This window comes from Pithys albifrons, chromosome 7 (assembly GCF_047495875.1).
Source record: "Pithys albifrons albifrons isolate INPA30051 chromosome 7, PitAlb_v1, whole genome shotgun sequence".
NCBI lineage: Eukaryota > Metazoa > Chordata > Aves > Passeriformes > Thamnophilidae > Pithys > Pithys albifrons.
The window spans coordinates 32742195-32761058 of NC_092464.1; the positions used below are offsets into that span (position 1 = coordinate 32742195).

The window sequence follows — 18864 nt, forward strand, 5'->3', positions numbered from 1 at the left end:
ATTTCTCATTGAGGTACTAAATGCCTGAGGTAGTTTAGTAAAATGCATATTTATCTTTTTATGCCCTGGCCAACACCATTCAACACTTCCCTTAGGTTATTCATGGCAGTGTTATGTAAAAATGCAACCAAATTCTTTTTAAAAAATGCCACTTGTTTCAACATTGGGACTAACACTTAAACTCTTGTCAATACCCGTGCTCTAACCCAAGCCCACCCGCGATCCCACCCTCCAAATATTTTTCTTCTTTTACAACTGGACCTATAAGAGCAATGCCTTTTCTTTTTTTTGTTGGTTTTTTTCTTTTCTTTTTTTCTTTTTTTTTAACCAGTGAACTCAGAAGAGAAAGCTTCATTAAACCAAGTTCTAAAATTGTTGGGGAGTAATAAGAACAATAAAAAAGACTAACAAGTTTATGTTAAATTGTGAGAATAGAACAAAAGGGAAGTGAAGGGGTCCTTATTTTAAAGCTGGGTTTCAAAAGTTTGAGAGAGCCTAAAGAATACATTCTCAGAGACAGCGTTCAACGGTTGCCTGGTCCTCGAACAGGTGATTGGCTTGGTGGATCTTCTGCATAACTTCAACAGGTGCTCACCACCCGTCTCTCTGTCGCACAGTCTGTCTTTGGTCTGGCATCTGTCTCTGATGGGCCATTTCCTAAACCTTTATTTTCGTCTTGGCTGAGGCTGTCCACTTTGCAATGTTTTTTGCTGTTGCTGCTGCCTTCTTACCTGAGCCAGTATTTCCTGAATTTTTCTCTGAGCAAGCTGAAGGACACAAAGAAGAAGAAACAACCCATCATGATGCTGTGCTGCAGTGACTGCTGTTTACAAAAATGGATGCTATGGGGATTAAGAAAATCTAGAATGACCAAATTCCTGATATTGACAAGACTACTCATTAGTTAAAATACCCTTGAATTAGTCATGATGTACAACTTAAAATAAATTTTTCTTTTTCTGCCTACCACAACTACCTGCCATGGTCAATTTTCACATCTCTAATATAGAAAGCATGAACATAGGAAGATGACTACCAATGTTAGGATTTTTGAAGCTAAAGGCTACCTTCATTTTACTACGCTGGAGATACTAATATTTCATAAGAACCACTGTTTTAAGAGTGTACACAGTTTTTATACACCAGGGAGTCCAGAAGGTCAGACTTAGAGGTTTTCTCCTTTCTGAACTACAGGTCACCTGTAGCAAAGTATCAAAAGGAATTGGTCTGAGCTAAGACTTAAGTGAGGGAAGGAATCTTGTGATCCTTTTCTTTATGATATTAAATCAACAAATTAGGCAATGTGGACAAATTGCATATCTGGGTGCAGTTCTCGCCACTGATTTGGCTTGTGTCTCCGTTCCTGCTGCATTTCAGTCCAATCACAGCTTGGGTTTTCTTTTGCTTTGAAAGGTTTAGCAATGCCAGAGCCAACATATATTGACAGGAGATCTTAAGGAGCTTTTTTTACATATGTAACCATGCAGTATTATTATAAATCTTTTTCACAAGCTTGAGGAAAGTGAATTGCAGCAAGACAACCAGAGGAGCCTGGCAAGCAGTGCTTTCTGTATCCTGGGTAAAAGTCTTCCATCCCTTGGCTCCTGCACATGGTTATAAAAGAAAGACCATGGACACATCAAGCTGATACAGAAAATGATTCCAGTCCTCCTACCTGGCATGCATAGAAGTGACCAGTTATTTTCACAACAACCTGATCATTTTCATCAGGTGTCTGGTCACGAGGGACTACAACTTCTGCACTTGTCAAGTTTTGAAGCTCATTTACCTACAAATAGATAGTAGAAGTCAGAAAACCTTAAACTAACAAATATTGCACAACCACCAAGCCTCAAAGATACTAACCCCCGAAAAATCTTCCCTTAAGTTAAAAACCCACTGAGTAACAGAAAGTTATGCAGCATGCACTGTGCACAATTAGCCTCTTGTGTCTCAACATAAATTAGCACCAGCTTTGCTGGGTTTGTATAAGTGTTTTAAAGACTAAATACAACACATAGAAGGTGTTAAATACATGACTTAAAAAAAGCAAATAGTTTCCACAGTGTTTACTGTTGAGCTTAAAAGTGTAAGGTCAGAAAACTCGTATAAGGCATGGAAGAAAAATGCCCAAGGGTTTATATGCTTTTCCTTGAAAAACCTCCACAAGATGCAGAACTTCAAACAGAACAATGAGAAGTTCTATTTGTTCAAATTATTTTCAGGATCTTAACAGCTTCCACAGTTTTAAGTAGAGGTAAGTTTAAAGTCTGTCCCATTTACACTCATTTTATTTTAGAAATGTATAGCATTATTTAATTTAACATGTTTTAGATGAACAGCTTCTCAGGCATGTTTGTCCTTAAACCTCTTACCACTGCAAATAATGGAAGATGCCACATTGCCTTCTTACACTTAAGACCCCATTGTACTCAAGGATGGACACACAAGACCAAACCATTTCTTTGCAAATATCATCCTGACTTACAACCATATGAAAATACTAGAGTATCAGCACCTTTTCAGGATTGAAAAATCTCCATGATGTTATTTTATAAAAGAAACAACATCAATTAAACTGAAGCAAAAACAGGTACAGGTTTTTTGCAATACTGAGGACTGAACATGTCTTAATTTCCTACCGCTTGTTTAGAAATTATGTTTTCACTCAGTTTTGGCCAGAAAGGCCACCTTTGGAGGCATTCAATTCAATTTTAGTGAAATAAGTGAAAGTATTTTTTGCAAAATCTGGCACAAACTAATGTTGCCAGAAGCAGGTCTTAAGTGGGAATGTGTTAATTCTAAATGGAAGAACTACATTTCTATTAATAAAAGCTCTGCAGATGTGAGTGGGGCTATTAATTTTCATTAGACTATTTTTTTCTTTTTCCCTCTTTTTTACCTGGAAAAAAAAATTATTCTGAAATTGGCTTCTTTTGACTCCACAGTAGAAGAAAGGAAAGCCTAACAAGTGCAGCTGAGGAAATAGCTCCTGCTTTAATGTAACACCAAAGGACTAGCTATTAGCTAAAGCTTTAAGCCTTATGTGTGTATACACACCAAAATAAGAAACATAACTGACCAACACTGAAAGTTTTATTTCAGCTACTTACTGTTTTGCCTCCTTTACCAATAACTCTACCAGCAGCATAGGATGGCACTTTTATATGAGCCTCAAGTTTCACTTCTTCTTTAGGTCCAAAGAAATTTTCTTCTTTAAGTTTTCCATAGATTCTTCCTTGAGCCTGCAGAAATGTTTTCAGTTAGAGAATGTGCTTATTGGAATCCAGTTAACTTCAAGAAATTCCACAAAAAGAATTCTCGGTACACAATCCTGACAAAGTGTTTTCCCTAATAATCACATTATTTTTCTAAAAGAAATCTTTGTACCAAACTAGAAAGCACCACTGTCCCGCTTTAAAGACTGCATGGCAAACCAGGAAATCAAACAGACATTTAACAGGAATAATTTTTCTGCTATTCACAAGAATATTTCTTTTAAAGAAACTATTGCATTTCTGTAGAGGTGAAGAGTGGTGGAGAGAAAAACTGTCTAGTTGAACCTCTTTTTAATTACACCCAGAAGCACAGAATGCAATTAATTGACTCAGAAACCAATTCTTTTAAGGATATGAAACTAAAAAAGCCACAACACCCCCAACAAGTCATGGGATAAACACTCCAATTAGCACAAACAGGTTGCTTTTACAATCCATTACAACATATTGTTTAAAAATAAATAAATTTGACCTTGCTCAATTTTCTAGTGAAAAATCAAAACTACCTAGATCTAACTAGTACCATGGGAATAGTATTACTTTAACTAGCACACAGTTCCTTTCTCAGGGAAACAGAAGTGCCAAGTAGCAAAAAGAATGTCCACCAAGACAAAGTTTGTGAATCCTGCTGATTTTTAAATACTTTATTTCCTTATTCCCTGCTGTTCATCAGTGAATTCTTGAGAAATGGTAACAAGATAATCATCTATGCCTAATGCTTCAAAAGAGCATGAATTACTGCTGAATTATAAAGCAAGGTGGGATGTGGACTTTAAAAAGATTAGAGATGTTCTTCCAATATCCCAAATCTTTTAGCTCTTGAAAAAGTCTTTAAGGAAAGGAAACAACCTAACTGAGATACAGCCCCTTCAGTGAAACGGTAGCTGAAATATGTTGTCTACACTAGATTCCAATTAATTTACATATGTCCCTGATTCCAGGCAACAGTCATCCCTGAGTATTGGTATAATGGTTGCACTTAAAACTCTAGGGAGCGCTGCACCAGAGGCTGTAAGAAGTGGCATATTCTCTTTCTATTGCCTTGCTAATAACTAGGCCTACACACTGCAACATCCTCACACTATTGCAGCTGAGGAAGAAGGGGCACAGCTACTGTGGCCACGACACAGACGGCAGAGTAAGGAAAGGATGCCAAACTCAGTCTCTGGGATGACAATAACTCCCTAATAGCAGCAGCTATTTCCTGTCCATGCTGTTGAGCGCAAGTTTACATTCTCAGTGCCCAACAAACAATAGCCTGTTGTCAGAGAAAGAAAACCCTTCTTAAACAGAGCTTAAGGAGAACACTAATAAGTCTTGGCCCTGACCATAAGGCATGTTTCAGGTTAACACTAGCAATAAAAGAAAGGACTGAGCTCTGCCTCTGCCCATCTTAGTTAAGGGGTCATTAGTAAAAGAGTAATTAAAACACAACAAGGACTCGAGCTGAAGGAAGCCCCAAGAGATAATCTTTCTTCACAAGACCAGCATTCTCAGGAGCATCAGCTATGATAGTACATTGATCCACCTTTGCAAGCAAAAGCCCAAGTAGAGAAATGCTTGACTGATGTAATTTTAGCCTATGTAGGAGGTGCAGAAAAGGGTAACTTTACCCCTTGCATGATCCAGGTTGGAGAGAAGAGCTGCCAGAAGAACTCTATCTTAGGGAGGAAGCCTGGGGACAAGCCTTTGCCTGCACAAAAAGTTAAGCTAAGGGATGCTACTTCTTAAGGGTAAGTCCACTGATATCTCATGGAAAGAAAGGGTAATCAGTATCTGACCTTATGCAGACCCCAGATCATAAGAGCACCCCATATGTGAAACATGCCATGTGGCCAAGCCCACATGTACCCAGAAAACATCACGGAGGCAGAGCTTTGCCTTTAATAGCCTCTCAAATGCGTATTGGTAACTGAGAAACAATCCCAAATGCATCTAGTTCATTATTAAAACTGGAAAATACCTGCCCTGATACATCTCCAAAACCACAACTGATTCTAGATACCCTGAAGTTTGTGCATCTCCTTCTTACAAGATGCCCTGAAGCAAAAATACAAAGTCAAAAAATGAGAAGAGGCAAGAGAACAATGACAGGACAAATTCTCAACTGACTTTCTATCTGCTCTGGGCCTTATCTGTGGTGAGGTCAGGCTGCTGCACTGAGCTGTCTGCATCGCTCCTAGGCTGGTCAACTCCTTTTGGGGTAACTAGATTCATCCCTTAGAATGTAAGGCAGAAGGCCACTCCAGAACTCAATTCTAAACATAAATGTGATAATCAGGTTGAGTACCAACCTGTAGTTGTAGTGGAAATACAATTAGAAATCTTGCATTTATCCACAGAGCTATCAAAAAAGCATTTTCTGTTTGGCATACAACAGCAACTTGGGAAGACTCGACCTCTCATCTTGTCAGCTTTATTATTTCAATTAAGCATATGAAGCTCTTGCACATATTAAGACAAACTAAAAAGACTGAACTAAATGGTGCTTGCAGATAAAAGGGGAAATTAGGAATGTAATATGGCCATATTTTCATACTAGACTGGATTCCTACTTATATGAAACTCCTAGTTTTCGGTGACCAGAATGTGTCCTCTGATAGTACTGTGTTACTCATATTCTTATGAGACACTTTTCAACAAAAAGAAAGAAAAACCCCAGCTTTTACTAAAATTCTGAATAAAGCATCCTTGAAACCAAGTGTTTTATTTTCAATATCGTATCTCACTGCCCAAAGGTCACTACAGATTAACAAATTTTTATATGTTGTACCTTGAACTGAGCTTCTGGAGGTCCAGTGATGATAACCATTCTCAGTTTAGCATCTGGTCCTTCAGCAGGGGCAATCTGTAATGGATAAACATAGCTTTTGGTAGAATAGTTTAAAGCCACCTTCCCCCCATTTTGGTCTCACATTCTGTTCAAGAGTGAAAAATTATTCATTACAGCAGCAGCATCACACTTCAGTCACAACAGGTTTATTCTCTCTCAAGTGCATTAATTAGCCATAATGTAATATGGAGAAACAGGCTAAACCATAAGCAAATTTCCTTCTGAAAATAAAGACACAGCTACTCATCCACATATGGTAGAATCACACATGCCATTTTCATGTGGCTATGAGTGATGTAAGACACAGACTTCAAAAAGACAAATATGGTTAATAAAGCAAGATTCTCATCCCTACCCATTAGCTTGAATGAGTTTTGCTCATTAGCAAAAGTTTGCCCCTGTCCCCTTGAGAAGAGAAGATCACTTTACTGTTGTAACTAATCAGATCCAAAACATTCCTCTATATTGGACAATGAGTTTGCAGTTTCCAAGGGGTTTGTATCTACAGACATTTGTGTGACCCAAATAAAAATTGAGCTCCACCAGAGCTGAGACAGAGACGCCTGTAGGGTCTTTAGGAGTTCATGTCACCACAACAGTAAGATTTCTGTCGGTGTTCTCAGGCTCCAATGACATTAAATAATTCAAACTGGCCTCTGACATTCCGAATGAATCTTTTGTTTATCACAACTGACATTTCCATTGTTGCATCTAGTATTACATAGCTGCTATTGAATGAGCAAGATATTAAGCACTACAGGATTTCATCTCAGCTGTTGGCACAAGGATGTCATTCATACTTAACAGCTGTAGTTTATTTCAGACCAATTACCAGTCACCATGCATCATTTTCACTAAAGAATTTTGCTAAGGAAGTTTATAAAATTATTCATATTGTACCCTAAGATGGAGAAGGCATTACATCCTAGTTATCTGGCTTGTATATCTTTTTCATGATTTCTGTATTCCAAATGGATATATCTAAAAATACACATTAATTTAAAAGCAGTACATTTTTATGACCTGATGTTGTGGTAAGAGCAAGTACAGACTAAATCCATTCATTCTTTGGAACAAAAATATTTTAGCGAGGCAAAATTTCAAGGCACATTTAGAGGCAGGTGACTGAACAGGGCTCAGCCTAAATTGTCATTTATGTAAAGAGAACACGGTAGTTTGGCTCAGTGACTTCATGTTTTCTTAGTGAGCATCATCACCTTTATTGAAATTTTAAGAAAAATATTTTCCATACAGCCTTCATTACATCTTACATTTGTTTAAATATTCTTGGACATAACTTGCTTTGCTTTTGTCTTAGAATGTCCTGTTCTCAGAAGCTGAGTTAAAACATGTCTGAGGGATATGAAAGAAACATATACCAACTACATTTCAATGTCTCAAGGGGTAACCTAAGACTTCTGTGTTAATTTTGTTTCTTTGCTCTTGGAAAAAGTAGTTATATACATACAAATAATATATAAGTGGTGAATTTAACTTCTGAGATTAAATAGTTTTACATTCCTAACCAGAAAATAACCTTTTTTCCACACACCAAGCCACAAGCTGACAACTTCATACACCCAAAACCTATACGGGTCATCCTTCCCTCAGGAAGGGTACTCTGGAAAGAATTTATAACCAAGGAGATGACAATGGGTTCCCAACAGACCCCAGCACTTTAGTACAGAATGGGCAGCAGACAGCTCAGAAGTCTCTGCCTGGCTTTTTTACTGAACAATTGAGTCTCCTGGAGTCCCACACTGATCCTGCATTGCCAAGCAATGATCACCAGCCAGCACAGGGACACAACCTGAGCTCATTAACAGCCATATCCATCTCTGAAGTGAGGGCCTGGACACTGCAAGCTTGTACAGAACCCCCATGCATCTGCAATTTTAGTCTTACTTTGTAGCTAACAAGTTTCATCAGATCTACAAAGATCAGCATGAGCACAAAGCAGATGCATGGGGATGTAAAATGTTTTCAGCTGTAACAAGATACAGCACAACTCAAAATGAGTGTTAGGCACAGACACATACTTCCTCCACAAATATGATTATGGCAGTTTGGCAAGTTAAAAGTTATTCAGATAGCACTCCATTCAACTCTTAGCTAAAAGCACAGTTTCCTTGATTCACAATTTGTATTTTGCTCCAAAGTTATAACAAAGGGCAGGTGGTCAGCATGAGGGAAGTTGAGAAGTTTTGAATAATTTACAAACTATCATATTTAATACTTTCACAGAGAAGCAGTCATAATGCTCCCTATTGTTCTGCCAGATTACAGATGAAGTTGCATTTTTATTTTAATTGATAAGCATACATGCAACTTCCCAGTTTAGCAAATATACCCTATATCTGTACAGTTTTGTTAAGATTTAATCCTATTTTCACAAAAATTTCTTTACTTTATTCCTACTAAAGGAACAAAAGACCAGCACTTCAGAAAACTTCTAACTGAATTTCAATTAATACAGAAATGTTAAATGAGTTGGGTAAAGGGGCACCAGCCAGTAGAGGAAGCCTGAGGCCACTGTTAGCCAGGTGCATGAGAAACACTGGAAACTCCCTTTTCACTAAACTGTCTTTAAAGGACAAACTGAAGAACTAGTTTGGACGGGTTCTTGGAAGTCCAGGTTGTTTCACATTTCTCTCTCCACCTAACAGTACCTTCCATACACTGCTTAATCTTTAGATACAAGTTGTGTGAATGGAAAGAGGAAATCCATGTGATAATCACACCTCCATGCAAAACAGATTTGATAAAGAAAAATCAGCACCTCTCACTTTCTTCTATTCAATTTTCCCCCTAAAAATATGATTATTAGTTCTTAATTGATGTAAACCATTTGGGTAGTATAACAAGTATTTAATATACTGCTCCAAAAAGGATGGAACTGGGCAGCGCATCAGTTGGTTAACTGGCCAGTAAATGGTTTGGCATTGGGCAAATCACACAGAAAAAACATTCATCAGGGTTCCCCAATTACTTTGCTCTGCAGACTTAAATGAACACCTTCCAAGCCAAGCCCAGGCTCACTGGCTTTGCCAAGCTCAACTCAGCATAGCCAGCTCCTGCCCCTCTGCCCCAGACTTTTGGCAGTTCCCTGCCATTGCAGTTACTAAACAGGCCACATCTCCTGAGCAAAGGTGAAGAGACCTGAGAAGAAAACTTTTGCTTCATCTGTGCAGGAAAATGTCAATCCAACAGCGTGCACTTCTTTAATTTTCATTGGGGTTTTTTTTGTGGCTTTTGTTGTTGTTATTGTCTTTGTTTTGGTTTTTGGTAGGTTTTTTGTTTTGTTTGGTTTGTTGTTTGGGGGTTTTTTAATTTTTATTTTTACTTTAGGCCAAAACATGGTCTTTACAGCACAAAATATCAGACCAGCCTCATTAAAAGAAAAAAATGCTCAAGCATCTAGAGAGGATACTTGTGGTTACAACAGCATTAGTAGCCAAGGCCTTCCTACAACTGCAACTGGTACTAACCCCTAACACCAGCTAAGATAGATTTCACCAAAAGATCAACCTCTGCAAACCATCTTGTACACAAAATGTTGATTCACAAACAGCTGGACGTTAAGCCTGGGTAACAAGGTAAACACGTGTTGAAGAACACCTGGAGCCATCTGAGCTTGACAGCCCAGACCAATCCATCTGGAACAGAGCAAGAGCAGTCACAGCAGTAGGAAACTTCGCCTGTGCTGCCGTTTTTAGAAGGGGAATTCACCTCAAAGTAAGAAGAAAGCCTTTAAGCACTGCATCATTAAGATGCAAGTCCGTTTCTAAGAAATCGAGACCACCAAAGTAGTTTTCTTTGCAGCTTATATTTCACACCTCAGGAGACGTTTGAAAACATGCTTCTAATTATCTTGTCTTATGGAAGATTAAAAGATGATTTATAAACAAATGTACCATTTATCACATCACGTTCTAAGCACGGAGTGGAGGAGGATGTTCACGAAAGCACAGCTTGTGCAAACTTGCTAAAAGTGTCACGTAGAATAGACAGAAAGTTAGAGTCAGTGTAATAATACCTTAATAGATGCGCCTGCAAAACGAGAAAGTTGTTTGATGTGCTGTCCCTGCTTGCCAATAATAGCTCCAACTGCCAAGGCTGGGATGAACAGATGAACAGTCTCAGACTCAGGCTGTTGCTGTGGGGAAGAAGGAAAAATGCATTGAATGTTTTTGAACATTATGAATCAGACTGACAGGAAAATAGGTATGGAACTGGCATGCATGGAAATAAGGGGGAAATCTTTTTTCCCCCTGTGATATCTGAATATTAAGAGTCTGGCTTTTTCTGGGAATCATAAAATTCACAGAATATGAAAAACAGTTTGAGCCAAAAGAGGATTCTTTCATCTTGTATAAAATACTTGCAATTTTATTGCTTAGAGCTTAAAAAACAATTGAGGTGTTGCTTCTTTGCGAGGCTTTTGCTCTTACCTGTCGCTGTCTGAATTCTCTTCCACATGCAAGACTCTGCAGGTGAAGCTACTACAAGCAGAGGGGCTACAGACTGAGCAGGCAAACTTTCTAGATTTCCTAGTTACATGTTTAATTTTAGATTGCATTGTGTGGCATGAAAAACCTCAGTTACATAGATGCTACAATTCCCTTTGTGTGGGAGTGATCTGGAATGATAGCCAGCTTGAAATCTGCCAGTGATTCCTCCTGTGTAACATTATGCAACAGTTGGAGCCTTGGCAGCAGTCCTCACACAGGCTAGTAAATTAAACACCACATTAGAAGTTCTTAAAAGCAAGAGGACTCTACCATTGCACCCACTGGGTATCAGGCATCACTGCAACTTCCTACTGCTTTCAAGCAGACATCCCAGCGGGAGAGCACAACATAACACTCAAGATCCTCTCTATGTGCTGCATGGTGATGATCAAACCGCAGGGTTACACATGCCACAGTAAGCCATAACTATTTTACCAGCCTCAGAAGAGCCTGTCTCAGATTAATAGAGCATCATCGAGCATGCACTACACTATCATACCATTAATCCTTCTACTTACATCGGGGTTACCTCTCAGAATCATTGCACACAAACCTTTCTTTGAATCAGTTGATATTTAACACATTACACTTCCTCTTGTAGCCTTCTTATGTGTTTTCAAAACTTGTTTTGCTCATCCTCAACAAGACAAGTCCAACAAGCCCTTTTCATTACAAGGTCTTTTAAGACAATGCAGACACACTCATCCTTGGTTTCTCAGTGCCCCAATGCAGACCACCACAGAGCACCAGCAAGCAGTGCACATGGGACCAACCACGCTCATTTAGCTTTGCTTGCTTATGTATTTTGGTAGGGATACAGACACAGCAGCTCACCAAAGCATCTTTGTCTAAGACATTTTTTGAAAAAAATCCTGCTATATGCAACACAAAGCAAAAAGCAGCTGCAATCCTAAAAACACTCTCTCCTCTATTTGTAAGTTTCAATAACTGCTTTCAAGGACAAGCAAAGTCCCGCTGCAATAACCGTAACTAAATCAGAACAAAATGCTTGTTTCCAAGTATTACCACTTTATTTTTGGTAAACTAAGTCCACTGTAACCTCAAGGGATACAAATTCCAGGCACAGCTCCATGTACCAGGTGAAGAATCCCCAAAATAGGATATTGAGAACAGAAACACACGCTGCCAGTCGCTTTAGGTGATTGCAACAGTTGCACAATTTACCCTGTGTTTTCATACTTAAACCCCATCAGGATTCACAGTCATATAATGATGGTTGAAACCCCTGTTTTCCCTGGATGCAGCCCTCCACACCCAGCCTCCCCACTGCCCTATGTGCTCTGTGGCTAGCAGGATTGCAGATCCAGCTTATTTTTAAGGTAGGCAGCGAGTACCTCACCTGAATGATCAGAGAACCACACAAGCAGTTGTCTGGGTCAAGGGAGAAAGCAACTAGGATTAGATCAGGGAAAAGGAAAATGTGGGAGCATCCCTTTTAATCCACCTATAGATCAGTTTAAAATGATCTCAAAGCTACATCCTAAAACTACATATTCACCATGAAAGATACCAGTCACAGAAGTAAATATGCTAAACCTCTTTCCAGAATATTACTCCTTTTCTTATCCTATTATAAAAATCCTGAGTGTTGTCATAGTAAGTCCTTTTACATGTTCACTGGGAATCCAGCAAGATTTTCAGTAGTTTGGAAATGCTACTGTAGGCACTCACTTGATCTTACCACTTCAGAAAACTCTTTTCAAATGGTTACAAGTTCACAGCACATTTGTTCTTTTCGAGTTTGGTTGCAAGAGCCTATACTAATTGTACCAGGTGTAGAGGCAACCTCTCATTCCAATCCACCCTCCTTGCTTGCTCATCTCCTTGATCCCTACCTTCAATTGTCCATACATGCTTGAGCTCCTGCAAAAGTCCATTGCTGAAGTTTTCCCTTCTATATGCAACTCTAGACGCCTCTTCCAGCTGAACTTTGAGCTAACACACACATGCACTTTCCAGGCAATTCGTACAACTCTGCTGCAAATCAAACATCTAACTTGACTTGATTTTCAAGAATTTATGCAGCTTCTACCAAAACCTACCTCTAGACACATTTCTGTACCATAGAAACAAATCAAACCTCATTATTTTTGTTTGCATGTATTTCCTGCGTTCCCTTCATTGCCCAACTGTCTGCAGCACAGTTTTCCCCTCTTCTTCTCAAAGCTTCATTTGAAGCCACTTTCTTTGCTAGATTCAATTTACCACTGAAATTCTTTTCTGCTGCCTCACCCATAAATATGAAATGCTGGCAAAGACAATGAAAGAGAGATGATGTACATGTGCCTAACTGTACAATCAACTCACTGTACCATTTTCCCCTATCTCTCTTTATAGTTCTGACTTGTTCATAGATTTCAACTTCTCTTTTTCCTAAAGGACTTAAATTATTTTTTATGTGACTGAGGTTCTTTAACATTGAACTTGTATTTTGGTGTAGTAGCGATGTATGTTTATTAAAGAGCAGCAGAGAATCTGTTAATACGGAAGTGTTTGTACACTCATTTTTCAGACTCTTATCCGGAGAAGCACATTGGCATACACATATAATCAAACTCATCTCTGGTATAACGTGACAGGATTTGGAGAAATTGCATCCATTTCCTTACCCACACTGATTTTTAACCACTTGAAAAAAACAGTGTTTGATTTGTTTTTAAGCACAAACATCAAACCAACAGCTCTAACTTTTCTTCTGGAAGAAACCAAGGTAGCTAAGGCTTTTTAGAGCATCATAACATCAAGTTCAAATTATTATCTGTCCACCCTCTTACTCACAATAATTTTTAAACCCTTTTGCGTTTACAAGACTATCCTGCAAAAGAAAACACATCAAAACATAATGCAATGACTACACAGCCCATCAGTCTTACAGATGCTTCTGGGGATCTTTGGATGGAAGAAAATCAGCTATAATTTAATCTTACCCATGCCATGCCACATAAGTCAGAGCTTTCCAGGAACTTTTAGCATGAGGTATTTCAGAAATAGATTCCTAGATCTTAAACATATGTTAGAAACACTGAATTTAGGGAACTGATTTCCCACTCTGTGCAATCTGAGCTTCAACATTCACTGCCCTAACAAAGTCATGCTTGCTTAAACATATACTTAAAATTTAAAGATTAAAATATACATACGTCTATATTTTTGACAAGAGTATGGTCTCCTGTACAATTTTCTCCTCTTCCCTGTTCACTTTATTTTCTCACCACATCAGAAAATACTTTATTCAAAGCCAGCACAACTCTGGCAACTGACAGAAAAATGGAAAGAAAACCTTTAGAAGCAGTAACTTAGATTCACCAAGATGTATAGTTCATACATCCATCCTAGTTTGTGAGTAACCATCTGCAGTATCTGTGATGCAAAGATCACCTCTCCTGCCCCAACAATATTTGCAGTATGAACTCATGACTAGTTCATCCTAACAAGAGAGGCTTGTCTTGTGTAGCTGTGGCACACAGATGCCACTAGGGTGGTCATTCAGATAGAAACCCTGGGTTGTTTCACTGTGGGTTGTTTTTTTGTTGTGCATTTTTGTGGTTTTATTTTGTTTTCTGGGTGGGTTGGTTGGTTTGGTTTGTTGTTGTTGTTTTGTTTTTACGTCCAAGAAGAGCTCCAGAAACTGAGGTTTCTTAGATATCAAAACCAGATTCTTCAAGAGCATAGTGATCAGAAACAATTAATTCAGTTCATAAACAGCTAATAATACTTGCTTTATTTCTACAAAAATCAGTCAGCTTTAGTCACAAAACAGGCTTGATAAGGAATATTTGTCCATATCTAGAACATTTAACTAATGAAAACAATTTTAAATGCTGGTTTTGTTCATTAGTTGGACTCCAATTTCCATCCAAATGCTGCCTGATGAAAATCAGAAGTTCAAAATTAATCAAGCAAATAAGAAAAGCATCATTCATTTTTTCTTTAACAGAAAATGGAAAAAATACACAAACCAAAGCAAATGGCAAACTACAAACTTGTATAAATAGAAAGATATGTTCACTTTGTTAGCAAAGGATAGCTGTGGTGATACAGACTACACAAAGGCTTTCAGAAAAGTAACTTAAGTACATATGTAAAATATGATGAGTCAACTTAAATCCAATTTCCTGATTGCTCATTTAATCACAATTGAAAACAGTGATCTAATGCAAAGATGTAAATAAATCTACCCCGTTGGATGACACTAAACAACTGCTGCTCACACCATTAGCTATAACATGTTATACTACTCTGACTCTTTTTCCTGGAGCAGCTTAAATAAACCTCCTTCCATAGCTCCTGCAAGTCCCTGAGAACCAGTGATCGATCTGTCCCTAGCCTGCCATCCATACCAACTACACTTTTTTTTATTTTATCTTTAAATTCCCACTACCTCTACCCAAGTTACAGAATAATCTGTTCCTAAATCCTGTAAGGCCTGGCTGCTTCCCTATTATACTGCTATCACCTGTAGCCCCTGCACTTCAGGTAGCATCAGGATGATCTCCTTCACTCCAATCAGACCCTGCAGCCCTACAGGAGATTTTCATGGGAGAATAATTTCTCTGCTGCCACCTCTACCACCTTATAGTTAACTCTTAGCAAACTGGCTTAGCATAACCATCATTTCTTGGTTTCCACTGCCTCAGCACGAGTGAGGTTCTTCCCCTCCTTGGAATATTGCCACATGTCCTTTAGCATAAGGGATACTGCTCCACACCAGAGCTAGAAGTTGAGGACTCCCAGCCAAGAAAATCTGCAGTTTCATTCTTTTTGCAATTCTTGCAAGGTTAGAAAGATCTGTACGCAACTGCCCTTAGGCTACCTTTCTCTCCCAGCTCCTGGTGCATCAGTCCTCCAAACTGCCCAAAATCACGCAAAAGGAGAGCTTTCCTTTACCTGATAGACTGTCAGAAGGAAAAGCATTCTTCCTCATCATATACTTGGGTAACAGTCAAGGCACAGGCAGGCAACATTGAAAGCTCAAAGAAAGCTGTAATCCTCCAGATAGATGAGGTAGTAAAAAAGTAGGTCCCAACTACTAGATCGGAGGGAGTGGACATTCTATTTAGAGAATGGTATTAAAACAAACAACCCAAAACAGAAAAAGAAATCTGAACAACAAACCAGGGCACAAAACAATAAACAACACACAACAAAACCAATGGAGTTTTGCCTCCTCAGTTCTTCCCTATGATGACCCCTCCTCTTTTGCTTTCAATGGATGCTGCTGCTAGGTCAGTCCACAGGTCACACAGTCAGCATATGAGTGTGTGATCCTACTCATTGAAGGGCTTGTAAGAGGTCAAGTTTGTTATTTATGTCCCTCAAGGTAGTTTGAGCATTACTCTGGGCCTTTTTCTGCAAGCCTGCTGACAGCACAAAATTTTTTTATGCCAGAGATCAATATCAATGGGAGCAGAATTAGATCTTTGCTGTTTTCTAAGCCTGTTATGTTTCATGTTGCAAACTAATTACCTTAGTATGAGACACTTATTTTAAATCACGGTCACATTATCCATTCTAGTCAGCATGAGGTTTTTTAGTTGTGAGGGAAATAATTAAAAATCATTTTTAATGGAGAAGTCTCAGACTACATTTTTCTACCATCAAGCCTAGAGGGCTACTAGTGGGTTTTTTAAAAAAATAAACAAATCCACTTTGTAAAGTAAACACAGACAGCAGGTAATTGCATTAAAAAGTTCTCTATTCCCACTTCCCAACTGCCATTGTCACCATCATCAAGACAAGGCAGACTTACAGGTGACTTAGTCTTGAGAATACCCCAAGTTTTGTCAGGTAGCTAGGCACTATTTTATTCAAACTCTGTACCAGACACAAAGCCAAAATTTCAACCATGTTTTTGCAATGTACTGTGAAGAATTATCCTGGCCTACAGCTATATTAAATATTCTTATTTAGTAATAAAACTTGCAGAAAGGGGAAATAAACCTTAAGCCAAGTATCCTTGAAGACAGTATAGTAGGATTCAATGCAGTAATAAGAAACAAGCTTTAGATAATCATGAAAGAAATCATACTGTATTCATTTTTCAATATTAAAGCTAGAAGTTTAAGCCTTTGTTGGAAACAAGAGGCTCATTAAGGACAACTTAAAGTCTTAGTAGATAGGTCTAACATGTTTCACAGTCTTACAACATCCTTGCAAATACCTTGCATCACCATCTTGTACATCAGATGAAGTGGTGCTGCCAGTGTAGACTGACAAACTGTAGCCTGACCTCCCCCCACCCTCCAAGATTTTGGGTTTATTTTGACCAGATTGAAGTCCATGATGGAAGTCTAAGGCTTATGGCCATATTCACTGCCTGAAAAGCCAGGGCTACAATCAGAAGGCAATGGAATTCTTCTTCACTGCTGAATTCAGTCTGTCAAGAAGCAATGCATATTTTTAACTTCCATCTGCACACCCTGAAGCATTGCCCATTTTCCCATACACAAACAGTACAGCCACCACCCACCCAGGATTTCACCTTCATATGAACCCCAGGTTAACACAAGATGCAGGAGCAAAGGGAAAGATTTCCAAGTATGGCAAGCAACTTCTCCATTTCAACATCATGCTTGTAGCAACTTTCTAGTGTGGTCAGGAGCTCTCTTACCTTCCTATACTGTCTGGGTCCTGGACTGGGAACTTGTGTTCAGAGCAGAGGTCCCTTTTCCCCTGTAAGCATCGCTGCTACACATGAAACACATGTGACTAGATGCACCAAGAGCACAAACATTTCTGAGACACAGAACCCATGGCAAGGATATAAAGCAATACCTCTCTTCCCCTCAATTAGTCCCAGACACCCAGAAATTATGTGGGAGCTGAGCTGGTCCTCTCCTCTTGGTTGAAAACCCAAGCAATGACCACTGTCTGCATTTCCAGTTTGGAGATTACTGCATTTAAACACCTGAATTTCAAAGACAGCAGGTTATTACACAGCAATCAGTAGTGAAATGCTACTAAAGTAATTTCACTTACTCTACTCACTCCACTTCTCAAATACAGTACTTATGATCACTATTGCCTTCGGCCTGGCAAGCCATGGGATTCTCCTCAAACTACTAAAATTTACTAACAGGACCACACCTATCAGAAGTGTTTCCAACATGGAGTGCCTAGCTAGGAATAAGGGGGTAGAAATCAGAAGCAGAGAAAGAACATTTTCTGGCATGCTGGTTATAAGGCATTTCACAAGCAGGAACTGGTCTGACATATTTCTGAACATGGCACGAACTTTTTGTTTTTGGAAAATCTAACTGGCCACAATGCCAAAAAAAGCAATCTGCCACCTTTTATTCTGAATAAACAGCCAAAAGCAGAAATCAACATAAGGAACAGATTGTGAAACTACGTAAGCAGCAGTTTTGCTGGTCATTGACAAGCAGCAAACATAGGTATCTGCTGTTGCAACAATGTATGACTACCAAACCAGAAAGTAAATGTGTAGAAACACTGACTTCAAAAATCATAAGTGTACCACAGGAGCCACACGGGCACTCTAAACTCATAGAAGTTGCCCATAAAAATCAGCAGCTTTGGAAGACACAAATACTCATCAGCTCTGGTTTGCAAAGACACTGCTCTCAGATTCCATGACAGCCGCCAGAGAAACAGGTTGTGCAAACACAAAGATCCCATTTTCCCATCATGTTTAACTAACAAACAAACAAGAGATGGAGCCAGATACAACAGAACAAGGATTTGACCTACTTTTTCTTCTGGCCTGGAGGAGCTCAGTACACTCCAGTAACAAAATATTTGGCACCTCGGGCAATTAGACTTCCCATTTAGTTTAACATTCAGAAGGTACTGAGCCTGGTACTTAGAGCCTGAGAGTCTGAGCTGCTCAAGGGAACACAGATTACATCTTCCCACAACAAGAATCTGTGAGCAGGGGACAAAAATTCTTACCCTTTTGTCCCAAGAAACTACAAATATCTCTACATTTATTCAAACCCGCAGAGAAGAAGCCATTTTTATTTTACAAATCATGGATTAGTAGTTAGCAAGTGATGCTATTTGATGTATGACAAATTCAGAACTGTAAAAAACAAACCTATTAAGAATAACTGGAGACTTCAACATGTAAAAAAACTGCCACAGACTTGCCAGATCTTTGTAAATCACGTGGTGCCAATTACATTTTTGCTTCCCCCACTGAGGGGACGGTCCTTCTCCAGAGGCAGCATAGTTTGCTTGCTCCGGACATGGGGCCCTGCCA

The 18864-nt window shown here is 38.9% G+C and overlaps 1 protein-coding gene across 2 annotated transcripts in view; it reads right to left on the bottom strand.

The window, feature by feature from the left end:
* Nucleotides 1–238: 238 nt before the first annotated feature.
* IGF2BP3 (insulin like growth factor 2 mRNA binding protein 3) overlaps nt 239–18864 on the bottom strand; it is a 111229-nt gene continuing 92603 nt past the window's right edge. Inside the window, exons 11-15 of one of the 2 annotated variants that reach the window (XM_071560923.1) lie at nt 10148–10267; nt 6052–6126; nt 3114–3245; nt 1676–1789; nt 239–767 (exon numbers count right to left, since the gene is read on the bottom strand). In XM_071560923.1, coding sequence (XP_071417024.1) covers nt 666–767; nt 1676–1789; nt 3114–3245; nt 6052–6126; nt 10148–10267 — 543 coding nt within the window. In that variant the 3' untranslated portion in view covers nt 239–665. The remainder of the gene's footprint in view (nt 768–1675; nt 1790–3113; nt 3246–6051; nt 6127–10147; nt 10268–18864) is intronic. The other variant, XM_071560924.1, reaches the window with a different exon arrangement.